The 14,842-nt window shown below is 38.0% G+C and overlaps 5 protein-coding genes across 5 annotated transcripts; 4 read left to right on the top strand and 1 right to left on the bottom strand.

Annotated features, from left to right (window-relative positions):
- Positions 1-240: 240 nt before the first annotated feature.
- Positions 241-657, bottom strand: MONOS_5559 (uncharacterized protein; the record flags this gene model as incomplete). The annotated part of the gene is made up of 1 exon (XM_067875718.1): positions 241-657. One exon carries the CDS (start codon positions 655-657, stop codon positions 241-243), a length of 417 nt encoding a protein of 138 aa, XP_067732037.1.
- A 700-nt stretch (positions 658-1,357) lies between these two features.
- MONOS_5558 (uncharacterized protein) lies at positions 1,358-7,951 on the top strand (the record flags this gene model as incomplete). Its single annotated transcript, XM_067875717.1, has 2 exons — positions 1,358-7,483; positions 7,544-7,951. The coding sequence occupies 2 exons, from the start codon at positions 1,358-1,360 to the stop codon at positions 7,949-7,951; spliced, it is 6,534 nt and encodes a 2,177-aa protein (XP_067732036.1).
- A 1,561-nt stretch (positions 7,952-9,512) lies between these two features.
- MONOS_5557 (uncharacterized protein) lies at positions 9,513-10,921 on the top strand (the record flags this gene model as incomplete). Its single annotated transcript, XM_067875716.1, has 2 exons — positions 9,513-9,930; positions 10,011-10,921. The coding sequence occupies 2 exons, from the start codon at positions 9,513-9,515 to the stop codon at positions 10,919-10,921; spliced, it is 1,329 nt and encodes a 442-aa protein (XP_067732035.1).
- Positions 10,922-11,032: 111 nt separating this feature from the next.
- Positions 11,033-11,338, top strand: MONOS_17246 (uncharacterized protein; the record flags this gene model as incomplete). Its single annotated transcript, XM_067870147.1, has 1 exon — positions 11,033-11,338. The coding sequence occupies one exon, from the start codon at positions 11,033-11,035 to the stop codon at positions 11,336-11,338; it is 306 nt and encodes a 101-aa protein (XP_067732034.1).
- Positions 11,339-12,338: 1,000 nt separating this feature from the next.
- Positions 12,339-14,830, top strand: MONOS_5556 (uncharacterized protein). The gene has a single exon (XM_067875715.1). It carries the CDS (start codon positions 12,369-12,371, stop codon positions 14,325-14,327), a length of 1,959 nt encoding a protein of 652 aa, XP_067732033.1. The 5' UTR covers positions 12,339-12,368; the 3' UTR covers positions 14,328-14,830.
- The last annotated feature ends 12 nt before the right edge of the window (positions 14,831-14,842 follow it).

Here is a 14,842-nt window from a genome sequence, read left to right as displayed (position 1 = left end):
GGAGATACAGAAAGACTCAATCAACATTGCAAATGGAATTGGAGGGTATAGCAATATTTTTGACATTCCATCAGAGAAAGTTATAAAACCAACTGACAATTGCATTTGCTGTGTCCAAACAAATCTGAATATCATCAACACCACCTTGTGTATGACCCATCTCGCATTAGCTCCTCTCGCTGGTTGTCCGACCCTCACTTCCAAACACCACTCAGCTGCAACCATCATTTCCTCCACCTGTCAAATCCATCCAACAACAAAATCTCCACTTTTCATCTCTGCCCATGCCTCCCTCGCCCTCACAAACTTCTCCCTCACCACCCACCAACCAGCCATCCTCTCCTTCCCCCTCTTCTCCACCCCAAACAATCTCCTTCCAGATGCCCACTCCCCAATCTTTGCCTCCTTCTCCATCTCCCACTCATCTTTCTCCTTGTCCATCTCCCTCATCCAGCCCTTCCTTTTTTCTCCTTCTTCCCTCTCTTCCCCATCCACTTCTCCGTCTCCATCCCTTTTCTCTTCTCCTTCCTCATCCTCTTCTTTTTCTTCCCCTTCGATTTCCTCTTCCTGTTCCCCTCTCCATAACCATCGCCAATCCCATCCCCACCTCCAAATCCATCTCAATCTCCATCTCTCAAACACCCTCTTCTCCAACATCTCCTCTCCTCAATCCCTTCAATCTTCTCCATCTCTTCCTTCACACTTTCTCAATTCATTCATCTCAACCACCTCTTTCACTTCCTCTTCCACAAACACCAACACCAACACCAATACAATCACCTTCTACTCCCTTCACTCATCTTTCTCCATCCACTCAACCATCTTCCTCCACGTTCACAACCCCATTGATGGTGCCATCCTCCCAAACCTCAATAGCCCATCCACTTCTCTTTCTGCCTTCAACTCCTCTTTCCTCCACCAAACACGTTCCTTTTCAAATGCTCCTGTTGAACATGTTGGAAATGAAACGGACAGAAAAACACCTGGAAGATTGACTTCATTTGATGAGAGCAATCATCGCTTCGAATGGTGCGAATGGAATGATTCAAAGGGTGGAAATGAATATGGAGGTGCTCTAAAAGCTGTTTGCGAAAATGCAAGTCTCTAAATCTCATCTTGCTCATTCAATAACTGTTCAACCACAGATGAATTCAGTGGAGGAGCATTATTCTGTCAAAATTTGTTAAATATTAACATCACAAAGTCAAATTTCACAAACTGTTCTGCATCCAGTGGAGGAGCAGTCACTTCATGGTTTCCACAACTCAATTCAATTTGGGCATTCTCTGAAAACAGAGTGGAAAATTGTTCAATATCAAGCTGGTCTGGAACTGGGTGGTATTTTGGTCTCGATTACATGCCACCAGATGCAAAATTCTTGTTTAAAAATTGTATCTGTGTTGCAAATACTGGTGGAGATACGGCAGGAGCAGTCACGTTTAATTGGCATCCACCAGAAAAACCAAAACAGTGCTTGCTCCAAGAGTGCCAGTTCATCGGAAATAAAGTTGAAAATCCAACTACCTACGGTGGCGCTGCTCTGTGTTGCACCAGAACGTATGATTGGATGAATGAAGTGAAATTCATCACATTTTGTTTCTTCGATGGCAACTCCGCCACAAATGGCAGAGGGAATGATGCGTTCTTCAGTGGCAGCAGTATCACCCAATCTCCATTCGAGAATTGTGGCTCAACAACCCCAACAAAAAGAGTGTGGAATTGTGAAACAGCTGATAACACAGAGTATAACAGCTGGCTCCCTCTCATAGCCCAGAACAAAATCGTGTCCAATAGCGGAATTGATATGGAAATCTGTGGTAGACCTCAGCACACACCATGTGCCACCATCGAATATGCCCTCAACGGCTTCATTTCCCACCTCCAAAACACCTCCCTCACTCTCCTCAACTCAATATTTATTCCTTCTCAAACACTCACATTCAGTGCGGTTGATACAAAAATCACCGGAAATGGTACAGATGCCACAACTATCTCTTCATATGGTATTCCTCAGCCATCCTCTTCATTTTCCTCTTCGCCAAATCCATCTGCCTCGTCTGCCCTCTTCCAACAGACCCAGGGCTCCCTCACAGTCTCTGCCCTCGCCATCGCCCACAACTCCACAAATCCCATCACCCCCATCCTCTTCCACCTCTCCGGTAACTCCCCTTCCCTCAACCTCAACACAACCACCATCACCGGAACAACCTCCATAACTATAAAAACTCCCCTCTTCTTCCTCACTGCTGGCTCCCTCACCCTCAACCACACAGCAATCACCAGTCTCGCCCTCAACAGCCAAAGCATCTTCCATCTCACCTCCCTCACAAACCCCCTCACCCTCAACTCCTCCAACATCATCGACATCACATCCATAGCCACCCCCACCAGCTGTGTCCCCTCCTCTACCACCTCCCCTGCCCTCCCCCTCTCCCTCACCAACTGCTCCATGACCAACATCGACTCAGCTCCACAAAACCAACAGACTGCCACCAATGGCGGATGCATCTCATTCGCCTCATCTTCACCTGCCAACACATTTTCGGTGAGTGATTCCACCTTCTCCAGCTGCTGCGTGAGTGAGGGTGCCAGCGATGGTGGAAAAGGAGGAGGGATATATCTGGATTGCAGTTCAAATGAAGGAGGATTTCAGCTCTCATCGATATCATTTTCTGGGTGTAGTGCAACAGTTGGGAAGAACATATTTTTGAAGAGCAGCAGTCTGGTCAACAGTGTGAATACAGAGCGTTTTGCACTTGACTTCTCGGGTTACAAGGAGGATGGGAATGCTTTTGTTGGGGAAGATGGGATTTATGGGGAAATGGATCTTCGAGTGTTTCTTGTTTCTTTGAAGTGGGTGGAGGTGTCTGTGTCGACAGATGGACATGACACATTGGGATGTGGAAGTGAGATATTCCCATGTCAATCAATGAAGAGTGGAATTGATCATATCGACAGAAGTGGAGCAGAGGGGGAAAGGAAAGTGAAAGTGAAAGATGAAGGGGCAATTGAAGATATTTATTCCTTCACAGATGCACTTGTGATTGATGGGTATGTGAATGGAGGAGACGATGTTAAACACAAGCCTGTTCATTTTGAAGGGACAATCAAAGGGAATCCTGCATCGTCTTCATCTGTTATTTCATCAACAGTTTCTGTCAGCTTATTATCTTTGAAATTGCTAATTCCAAGTCAATTTGAGCCAAATATGAATTCACTGATCTCATCGAGTAGGATCCTTCAACTCGAAAACTGTTTATTTGAAATTCAATCATCATCAAATATTGTTCAATACTCGTTGATAACAACAACTGGAAGTTGCACATTGAAAGGATGCAGTCTAAAAGATTGTTTATTTTCCAAATCACCATTGGTATTATCTTCTTCTGTTTTGATTGAAAACAACAACTTTTCAAACATCGAGAACACCGGAAGTGGTGAAGAAGGAGGTGTTGCAAAAGTGATATTGAAAGGGAATGAAGATTTAGTTATTAAATCGACAAATGCATCATCTTGTTCGCTTTCTTCAAACAATGGAAAAGGTGGGTTCTTGTATTTGGACTGTGAAAACTGTTTGAATGAGAAGCCATTTCTTTTTAATGTTGGCGTAACTTTTGAGAACAACAAAGCAACCAATGGAAAAAATGTGTTCATTTTGGGAAAGGATTTGAATAGTTCTGTAACAAACGATTCATTCAAGTTTGATTATTCCTCAATGAAAGATGATGGTTATTTGTTTGTGGGGACAGATAACTATCATCAAGAAAAGGATTTGTTCATGTTCCTCGTTCAATACAGCTCAATTGTGATATTTATCTCATCGAGTGGATTTGACGTAGCTCGTTGCGGAAGTGAGGAAGAGTCATGCTTCTCAATGTGGAAAGGGATGGGAAACATGAAAAAGGAGATTGGAAAGAAAACAATTCAGATTGAAGGATCAACTTTCATTCGAGATTCATTCAACATGTCCAATTATCAGATCAAAAAGGGTGTAAAGATGGGAGAAGAGAACGTGAAAGCAATATTGAATTTTGAAAAGTCAGATGGAAATCAATTGGAATATTTCATGGGAAATGATGATCATCTTGAATTGATGAATATCCAACTGAAACTGGCATCTGGATTTGACAATTCAGCCAAAACTGTTATTTCAAACAAAAATGGAGCTTTGGCTATTACTGGATGTTCATTCCATTCAGAAGCCGGAGTAAACAATGGATTTGATTGTGTATTTGTGGATGCGATTGGAGGAACTGTGGAAGTGAATGATTTGTCTGTTGAATCATGCAATGTTGGAAACAGTATTTTTGCAATTAATGATGTTGGAATAACTTGCCATTTTGTGAATGTTCGAGTGGATTCGTTAAATGAAAGCAAAGGATGTATTTTATCAATCAAGAAATCTGAACCAGGGTTGAAGATAAATGAAGGAGAAAATGAAGAATATGTAATTATTGAGATTGAGAAATCATCATTTTCAGGAGTGAAGAGGAGCGACAATGGAGCAAGCATTTTGGAGTCAATGAGCGAGAAAAAGATAGATTTTGTTGTGAATGAGAGCAGCATAACAGAAGACAAAGCAGAAACAAGTGAGAAAGGAGGGGCAATATTCTTCACATTGGGAGCATCTGGATCAATGAAGATGATTGAATTAACAATCAGCCATTGCAGCTGCAGCGGTATCACGGGAAGAGGAGGAGGAGTGAATTTGGCAACAAAGGAAACAGGGTTTCTCAATTTCACATTTGTGGGAATGAAGTTCAGTGCGAACACAGCAAAAGTTGGAAACGATATTTTCATTGAATGCTTCAACATCACACCACAGATCAATGAAACCCAATTTCGGTTTGATCTTCGAGAGAATCATTATTCACGAATTAATGCGATATATGGAAGAGATGAATGTGATTATCCAAATGATACAGATCTGATTGATTTTGTGACAATTCATCAGAGCGACACAATCATTGTGAGCAGTGTGAATGGATCAAATGAAAAACAGTGTGGAACAAACACACTTCCATGTGCTTCGATTGATCATGGACTGATGCACTTGACTTCAGATTTCATTAGCCAAATGATTGTTGTTGATGAGAGTGTGATTGGTGGAGAGATAAATCTGAGGGAAATGTGTTTGAGCTCAAAGAGAAAGGTTGAATGCAAAATTGAAATGAAATCAGGGATTGAAAGAACAAAGGATTCTGTAATATCAACAACAGGAGAAGTTTCTTTATTGAGAATAAGATTTGTGTTTGATTCGAATTTCATTTCTCAACATGAATCATTGATCTCACCAGAAGGAGGGATTCTTGAAGTGATGAATTGTTCATTCACAACAAAACAATTGACAGAAGGAGTTAATGAAGAATTTGCAAATATTCCATTTCACATTATTAATATGAAAAAAGGAGAATTGCAACTTATGGAATGCAAGATATCAAATCTCATTCTTCAAGAAACAGCAATATATCTTTCATCTTCTCTTCCATCAGTTATTGATTCATTAACATTTTGCAATTCAACAATTGAAATTTCTCTGATAGATATAAATGAATGCGGAAAATTAAATATGGACAGATTAAATACAGAGAATATCACAGTTGAAGAAAATGAAGAATCATTGATATCTTGCTTGTCAACGAAAAAGACAATGCAATTGGCAAATTGCACAATTGGTGGAATCAATTCAAACAAAGCAAAAGGGAAATTGATGAAATTAGAGAATTGCTTGGATGTGAAAATGGACAGTTGCATTTTTGATGGAAGTTCAAAGGAAAGAAATGAAAAGAATTTGAATGCCGAAGGGGAGATGTGCAAATGGGATGGATCTCTTGTGGATGTTGTGAAGAGTTCTGTGGCGATGAAAGACACAACAATATCGATTTCACCAGATGGTGGAATAACAATAAGTGGAGGGGAAATAACTGTTGATGATGGAAGATTTGAGAGCAATAATCCATCAATTGAGAGATATCCATCATTGAGAAGAAATATCATCTGTTCAGATTCTGGAACATTGAATGTGGTGAGTTTGAAAGGAGGAGATGGAGTTTTGCCAAACACATCACTCTGGATGTTTAATGATGGGTGCAGTTTTGAAGGGATTGTTTCAGAAAGGGATTCATCATTCTTCATTCCAGTTCTGGAAAGTGTGGAAGCAAAGGAAGAAGCTGATAGAATGAAGCTGATATTCAAAGGAATGCTTCTTATCCCATGTAATCTATCATTCTCGGTTGTGAAGAGGAAGGGAGAAGAGAAGGAGATTGAAAAACATGATTTTGATTCAAATGGATTTTTGTCAGAAAGAGAAGCAGAAGGACGTGTTGTAAAAGATCTCATCAGCAGTTGTGGAAATGAAATCGAGGTGAGTGTGCATGTTTTATTTGGGAATGTAAAATCACCTTCTTCAACAAATTCATTCATTCTGAAGAATGCAAGTGAAGCAAAGGGAAATGGAGATGAAAGGATTGTTGAAGGAGGAAAAGAAGAAAAATCGTTATGGATGTGGATTGTGATAGTTATGGCAGTTGTTCTGTTAATTATTCTGATTATATCAATAATATTGGCGATGAGATGGAGAAAGCAAAAGAGAAGAACAGAAGAACTGGAAGAGATTGTGAATGATACAGTGAAGAAGGATCCGAAGCTGATTGAGATGGTGACAATGGAGATGTCACCAGAGGAGCAGTGGAGGAGAGCAGAGAGAGAAGCAGAGAAGAAGAATGAAGAAAAAATAAAGAAGAGAATGAATGGGAAGCAGATGGTGCATTCTGAGTCAGAAGAGTATCTTTTGAGCGAGAGTGGATCGACAGAATACATATTGGGAAAGGATTCAGACAAGATTCCAGAATGGGCACTGGAGAAGGTGGAAGAGGAAGAAGAGGCAAGAAAGCAAACACCATCACCATCACCATCACCATCACCATCACTTTCTTCAACAGACTCAGAATCAACATTTGTTCGCATGGAACATGCTTGCCCGACCACCTCGTCAATGTCGAATCTGGTGGATGCCATGGCCTGCTCATCGCCTCACGAGAAGCTGATTGTGGACCTACGTGATTCGATGTTCATGCTGCTTCATGGAAGGAACGAGAAGAAAGAGATGGCAATTGGTTCATTGAAGGAGAGGGAGCAAACAGCTGCTCAAATCCTGTTCTGGGTGGCTAATCTTGCACTTCATTCATTTGACGAAATGGAAAACCCTCTTCAATCTTTGGTCAGTCTCAGTCCTCACATTGTGCTGTTTTCTGAGCATATGGTGATCTGCGTTGTGATGCACTCTGACTTTTCATCTGACGATTCAGAGTCATCGTCAATCTCTTCATCAACAGTTGTAACATCTGCCAGTGATAATGATGATAGAGACTCTCTTGCTTCATCTGCTTTTGAGGATGAGGATGAATTCAAAAAAGAGTGTCTGAGGTGGAAGGCACCAGAGCTGCTGATGAACAAGAAGATGGGAGTAACAAAGAAGTCAGTGGTGTTTTCGATTGGGATGATGTTGTGGGAGTGCCTGACATTGAAGGTGCCGTTTGGGGAGTATGAGGCAGTGATTGCAGGGCAGAAGATAATGAATGGGGAGAGGCCAGATGTGGAGGAGATTCGGGGAAGTGGGCTGTTTGGTGTTGTGGGGAGTTGCATTTCTGGGCAAGGGAAAGACAGGCCAGGGGTTGTGGAGGTGAGGAGAGAACTGCTGGAGATTTTTCCAGCGGAGGCAAGGATGGTGACGATGTCAGATGCGATTGGGGCAACTGGGATGATTGAAAATGGGGAAGAAGATGAAATTGAGGAAGAAGAGGATAAAGAAGGAGATGGAGAAGGAGATGAAGGAGATGAAGGAGAAGAGGAAGAAGAAGATGAGGAGGAGGAGGAAGAAGAAGAAGGAAAAGAAGAAGAAAAGATTGCAAGAGCTTTTGAAGAAATGTGGAAAGGGATGAAAAGGGGCTGATGAAGAGAATTATTGGAGATGAAATGTGGAAAAGAAAAGATGTGGATTTGGGTGTGATTGGAGACTGGTTGGAGGAAGAGTGGAGTTGGAAAAAGAACAGGGATGCAAGATTTGATTTGGTGTTAGAAGAGGGAAAAAAAACAGGAAAGATGATCATTTGTGAAAACGAGGGTGAGTTGCTTGATAAAGTGTGTGAGGAAGGCAGCAAGCCGTTTGTATGTTTTGTGTTGGGATATGTGCATTGTCGAATGAGGAGAATGAAAAAGAGATGTGGGTGTTGAGGGTTTCTGTTTTGTTGTTTTGGGTGTGGATGCTGACCTATTTTGTGGGTGGGCATTGGCTGATTTGGCTTGCGATTCATTTTTGAACATTTTGATTTTTTGGAAGCAGAGTGTGTATGTATTTCACTTTGCCAATATGTATTGAATCCTTTCTATGCTTTGTGATCATTATTGTGTTTGTGTATGTATTTATTCATATTTTTTTGCCAGCACCTTTGTTGTTGCATGTGCAATGCGTTTTCTGTTCTGTTTTTGAGATATTGTGCTGTGTATGTTGTTTTCACAACAAAAGATATAATCATGCGAATTGCGTGAAAAAAATAAACGGTGATAATATCAAAAAGCCAAAACCTGCATTCTTTATTTTTACCAAAAACAGAAAACAATCAAATATTCTCAAAGGAAAAATCGTTCCATTTGATCGAAACGAAATGGAAGAATTCTGATTTTTACATTTATTTGATGCAAATGCTCATCCAGAACGGAATACAAAACTGAAGAGAGGAAATATGTGCTGAGCTGGGAACAGATATGGTTTCATTAGAAACAAGACAAAAAATATTTTTTCTATGAGTATTTGTCATTGGGAAAGATGATAAAGCTTTGATAAGAGAAAGTTAAGTGTTCTGGAGCAAATGAAGATGGTTAATGGTATATCAGAACATGAGCAGAAAAGCAAATAGAAACATATTGGAAGAGATGGAATCAGTCAATCTTTTCATTTGGCTTGATGGAAAATAAGAAATGACAATCGTTTTGATGGAACTCTTGCCTTTATTTGTGAAATTTTTTATTTTCATTTACCAATCATGGAAAAGCACTTAATGGTCCCAAACATTCAGATGAACATTTTTCTATTACTTTCAACAAATGAATTCTATCTTTTTCTTTCACTATCTATCGATTTTTTTTTTTTTTTTTGAGCATTGATTTGTTGTTTGTTTATTTGACCATTTGCAACATGTTTTTCAACAACAACCAATGAACTTTTTTAAAGAAAATATTTTTTTCTTCAATCACTTTTTTCAAAGAGATGACCCATAAAAAATTCCAAATTTCGAAAATTCTGCTTATTTTTTGGAAAAGTTGAAAAGATCAATAATGCTGAAATTAGAGATAAATGATAAAACCAATGCAGATGAAAATAGTCGAGCAGATTCCAGCAAGCTGTACGTGATTGAAGAAATGCAGTTATTGAAAAAAGGTTTTGGTTATTTTTCTGCTCTGTTGAAAATTCAAATTGAATTTTTCACTTTAATTTCCAATATTTATCAGAAATTATGCTGAAAGAAGGGAAAGCGCTGGAGAAGCAGCTTAGAAGACTTTATCATCTTCTGAAAATTGTTGATCCAAAGGATAATGATATTCAAAACTTCTGGGATGATTCAAGCTTTATGAAAAAATTAAAAACCATTTGTGGTAAATTTCAAAAGCCTGTTGAACTTTTAGCAGCTCGTACTCTTGGACACGTTTCCCGAATGATATGTTTTAATAGAGATTCCTCATCAGACGAAATGTCTGTGGATGATGAAAATCTTCCAGAACAGGAAATGCATCTTGTTAAATCTATTCCATGCTTTTTCATGGACGACAAGTCCTATACAGCAGAAGATGAATTGGCTCATTTGGGTGAATGTGATGATGAAGACATATGCTTATTCACAACAGCAATTTTTCGACGTTTCACAATAAATTGCGGTATCTTTATCTACCAAAGCATTTGTAAAAATTTTTGAGTGTTATTATAATTATTATTTGTGATATTAATATTTTTATAGAAAGCACTCCATTTTTTGGAAGCGAAGATCCAGACATCATTGGAAAGTGGCTTCATGGGTTGCTGTCCAACGCGATTCATTCTGTTGTCTTGGATTCATTGGATATGCTAAGTGACTATTTTAATTCAAAAATTATTCTTGACTGTGGTAAGGATGCGAACGCAAACAGTTTGCTTGCCATTGATTCGTTTATTTCTGCTCCAAATCCATCAGGCTTCTTGCAGCATTCACAGGCACAGCTCAACATATATCCTTCTGGTTGGATGCCTCCAGTGTATTCAAAGGGACCAGTCTGCTCCATTGCTCTCAGAGCGTTTCAATGTTTGTGTAGAGCAACAAGCGAACAGCATGGAGCGTTTGTGCAGTTATTAACAAGTCAAAAAAGAATTGTGAAAAAAGTGAAGAGTTATTTGTTTGGGAGTTGGACAGAAGAGAACTGGAAGGCACTTTTTCCTGGGAGCAAATTTTGCGATGATAATGATGATAAGCCAAATGCATTCTCTTCTGGGAGAGCAAATTTCCAGCGGATGGAAGATGGCTTGTTTTGCGAAGAGGAAAGCATCAAAGAAATGATATTGCGTTTTCGTGAGGTTTCAATGAAGTGCTTTCGAATGTGGCTTTCTATTCCCATTTTGAAGGGGATTACAAAATTCATCAAAAGAGATTTAATAGAAAGAATAGCATTTCTGCTGTGCGAAACAGCCAGTGACATGCTGAGAGGCGAGGCAGCAAAGGCACTTTTGAATGTGTGGGCAGCATTGTCTTCGAATGCTCATATTATATCACATCTTAAAAGGATTTATGTATACGACTTCAAACGTTATTCATGCATTTCCCAACCATTGCGTGGAAGATTGAATGCAATGCTGGTAGAAGTCCTTGAGGAAGAAGACGTTATGGATGTTTTGTGAGGACATAGAGCTCAGAATGAATTTGAAGACAGGAGGGAAGTTGAAAAGGAGGAACTGATAAGAAGCAGAATGAAAGCAAAGTGCGACTTAAAGATTTGCCCAGTTTGCGCCATGTATATGAATGAGGATCAAGAAGAAGGCAATGAAAATGCAACAACAAATGAAGAAAAAGAAGTGTGCGACATAAATTGTTTTCCAGATGCAAGAATCGATTCTGATGATTTAGCAGCATTGACGCACTACGAAGATGAATATCTGAAACCTCTTGCTGAATGTTTAGAAGCCGGCAGAATATCCTCAAACGAATATGCAAAAGAGAAATATAACGTTAATTTTTATAAATTTTGGAGAGAAGATACTGAATACAGTAACGAAAGCGATATTGAAGCTGAAAATGAAGACTGTGATGAAAACTAGTTGGTTGCATTTTCCAATGCATGTATTTAAAATGTGAACAGAGAAAAAGAAAACGAGCGTATTCATGCATTTTTGAGATTTTAAAGAGAATTGTTTTTGCTATTTTGCTTGCGAAGTTTGGAAAGTGTAATATTTTCAACCTGATTAATGGTAGAGTATTCTAATTGTTTAATGACAGTGTATTGTTTTCACAATTTTGACTTTTTATTTTTCTGGATGGACAATTTATTTTGTCTATTTAAAATTGAAATGGAAACTCCAATAAATTTTCTTTTGTAATCGAGCGATTCAATTTTTTGATTGATATTTTTGATTTTTATTCATCTTTGCAATAACTGTTCATTTTTTTCATAGAGCAATTCTTTTTTATTATTTCCATGTTTTTCTGTTGCATGACTTTATATGCATGTTAATATGTTTTATCTATCAATGAGTATTTTTACCAACCGTTCTTTATCGGTGTTTGTGTTTTTGTGTCTTTTTAAATTGAAATGAAGTTAAATATTCTTCTTTTCTTTTTTGTTTGATAAATGTCCGATTTGAGAAATTTCCTAAAATATGAAGAAAATTGCAACATTTGAAAAGGATAAAAAACCAGAGAGATTTGCAAAATATGGTGAATGATGGAATGATAATTTAAGAATCATTTTTATTTCTATTTGCAAAGTTTTATGAAAGATAGCTTTTCGTCAAGGAGAAAAAGAAACAGAATTATTTCATAATGAAAAATAAGAACTGTAAAAGTTTTATCATATTATTTTTTTTGATCAACTGCAAGCTTGTGCACAGTTGTTGCAAAGTTTGTTTTTTATTTCATTAGAAATTTTTATTTTCTGCAAATTTTTTATATAACTTTTCAAAAAACAAAAATTTGTAATTGAAAAAAGAAACATTTACTTGATAGAAATACACATAAGTTCAGCATTCAAATTCACAGAGAGTCAGACACGTTTTTGAAAAGATTCGATTTTTGCGAAATTAAAAAAAATATATGGGATATATTTTCGTTTTTACGTTTTTTACATTTAGGATGGCATTTTTGTGCTTATATGCTTTTATAATTTTATATGGAACGTCTTTTGTACATGCAGAAGAAAGGATAAAGCCAATTATCGAAGAGGCTCTGAAAAATCATGCTAATCGAAAGGAAGAATGTTTAATAGCACTGGAAGGAAACACTTATTTAGCAGGTAATGTTAAGATAGAAGATTACATTATTCGCTTGAAAGGAGATTATTCCACCATCAAAGAAGAGTCAGAAGGCTTGGCATCCCTTTTTGATTTGATGAATGCCACACTTTTTTTGAGTGATTGTTCGCTTTCTATGGAAACTTCGCTGGCTGCAAAGTGTAACTCGTCGACTTTAAAAATAAGGCAGGGAACAATATATACGAATTTTGCTCTTTATTCAGCTTTTTCTTTGTGCAATTCTCATTTGATAATTGAAAATACAAAACTGAATCATGACGAAACTTGGACAAAACCCTTGGTTGCGAACGTTAATGGAAATGGCGAGGGCTCTGAAATTTCTGCAAATGAAATAAAATTGGAGAACTTTTGTTATGAAGGCCAAATATCATTTTTTGGAGGTTCAAATATTGCTTTAACGACTGTTGAAAAGAGCGTTTTTGCGAACATATCCCATAAAATTGATCAGTCTTACAATTATTCCAAAGACTATCCTGAGAAGGTTTCAACGAATATAACAGATACAAACCTTTCATTGGTGGACAACCCATTTCACTGCCTTCTTTTTCCAGGAATTCTTGTTCCTTGGAGAGAGCTCAGCATTTGTAACAGCACCGTTACAAATTGTACAGTGACACAACAAAACCGTGCGATTTTTGACTTGTCAATGTGGTCGTCGAAAACATACGCAACTGACACAATAAAAGATTCAGATTTTTCATATTGCTTTACGAATGATGTTGGAGGAATATTAAGTACGGGCTCTCCTGGAGAAATGAGTGTTGTTGGCTGTTCGTTTAATTACTGCTGCGCAACCGGTGGAGGAGCAGACAGTTTATCAACACAAAACACAATGAGAATTAATTCTTTGCAGACATTGTCTTCATTTGCAATGCGACCGATTTTAAGCACACCTGAAGCAAGTCGCAGCAAAGGAGGAGCAATCTTCTGCTCTTCTACTTCAATGCAGTTGACAGTAAACAATTCTGTTTTCGAGAGATGCTCAGCAACTGTTAGCGGTGGGGCAATTGATTTAAGATGCTCAGCACAATTGACATATACAAATGTTAGCTGGTGTTCTGCAGGATGGGGAGGAGGCATTGCAGTGTGGCACAGTCAAGACTCTCATAAGTTGAGCTTTTCCGATTCTTGTGTCTATGGAAACAATGGCTCTTCTTTTGGTGGAGGTCTTTTGTTCCACAACGTTATGGACGAGCTTCTGTTCCAAAGCGTTAACTTTTTACAAAATATTGCAGGATTTCGCGGAGGAGCTATATACTTCGGAGGAAATGTTTCAAGTTCGCTGCTATCGCGAATGAATAAAGCAAAAGATACTGCGATTAAATTTGAATCGTTAATGTTTGAAGGTAACAGAATTGAATTGCCGAATGGAGCTTACACACGAGGCAATGAAAATCTTGGAACTTCCATTTATGCCGAAGGATCCAATAGTGGATATGTTCGAGCAATAAAATGCAAATCATTTTTGAGATGCTCTGGCAACGATGGAATGTACAGTTTTGTAATAGGTAACGAGAGATTTCCTTCGGAATGGTTTAACGGAGAGTGCATTCTCACAGATTCACAAACAGTTGCTGTAATTGTTCCGACAGTTGTAATTTTTTTTGGAACTTTGCTGACAGTTTGCATCTGCATGTGCTGTAGGCAAAGGAAGAAGACAAAGTTAGCACTGGAAGGCGAAAGGCTTACACTTTTGGATTTGGAGCGTCAGCGGCAGGAACAATTTCTTCTGTCTCAACAACATCAAAGACAAACACAAGAATTGGCTGTTGATGTTTGAAAAATTTTTCAATTGATGACCGCTTATTTTATCAGTTTTATATAAATAAATGTAGCATATCTTTCAATTCTCTTTTTTAGTATTTTTCTGCGCTTATTGTTTTTCTAAATTTTTTAAAAAAAATTTCAAACTTCTTTTGTACTAATTTTTTCATTGACTTCGAATAATGATTTCATTAACCGAGCATCAATCATTTTCATTTCAAAATATTTTTATTTTTTGCACATTGAGTGTTTTATTGCTAATTTACCAGTTTCTGCTTTCTGTTTTAAAAGGAACTTTTTTAACGCTCTCACTTAACCAATTCTTCTCAAAGAAGTTGTATTCAAAAGCTCAACTTTTTCTTTAAAGTTATATTTGCTTAAAGTTGAAGCAGCTCAAACGAAAAAGCGTTTTCAAACATGGCTGTCTCTTGTTTTGCTTTGTTATTCATGCAGAATCGTCCACTTGAATGTGATTCTTGTTAATCCCAATGTGCAGATTCATTTCAAAAACAAAGCATTCAATTTTATAAA

Source organism: Monocercomonoides exilis (assembly GCF_001643675.1).
Source record: "Monocercomonoides exilis strain PA203 chromosome Unknown scaffold10-1930038, whole genome shotgun sequence".
In the NCBI taxonomy this organism is placed as follows: domain Eukaryota; phylum Preaxostyla; order Oxymonadida; family Polymastigidae; genus Monocercomonoides; species Monocercomonoides exilis.
The sequence above is the reverse complement of the archived record's forward strand: the minus strand, read 5'-3'. Positions and strand labels throughout refer to the sequence as shown.

Bases quoted from the DNA above. Each gene is read 5' to 3' on its own strand.
- MONOS_5556 (XM_067875715.1), top strand. From the start codon at position 12,369: ATGGCATTTTTGTGCTTATATGCTTTTATAATTTTATATGGAACGTCT.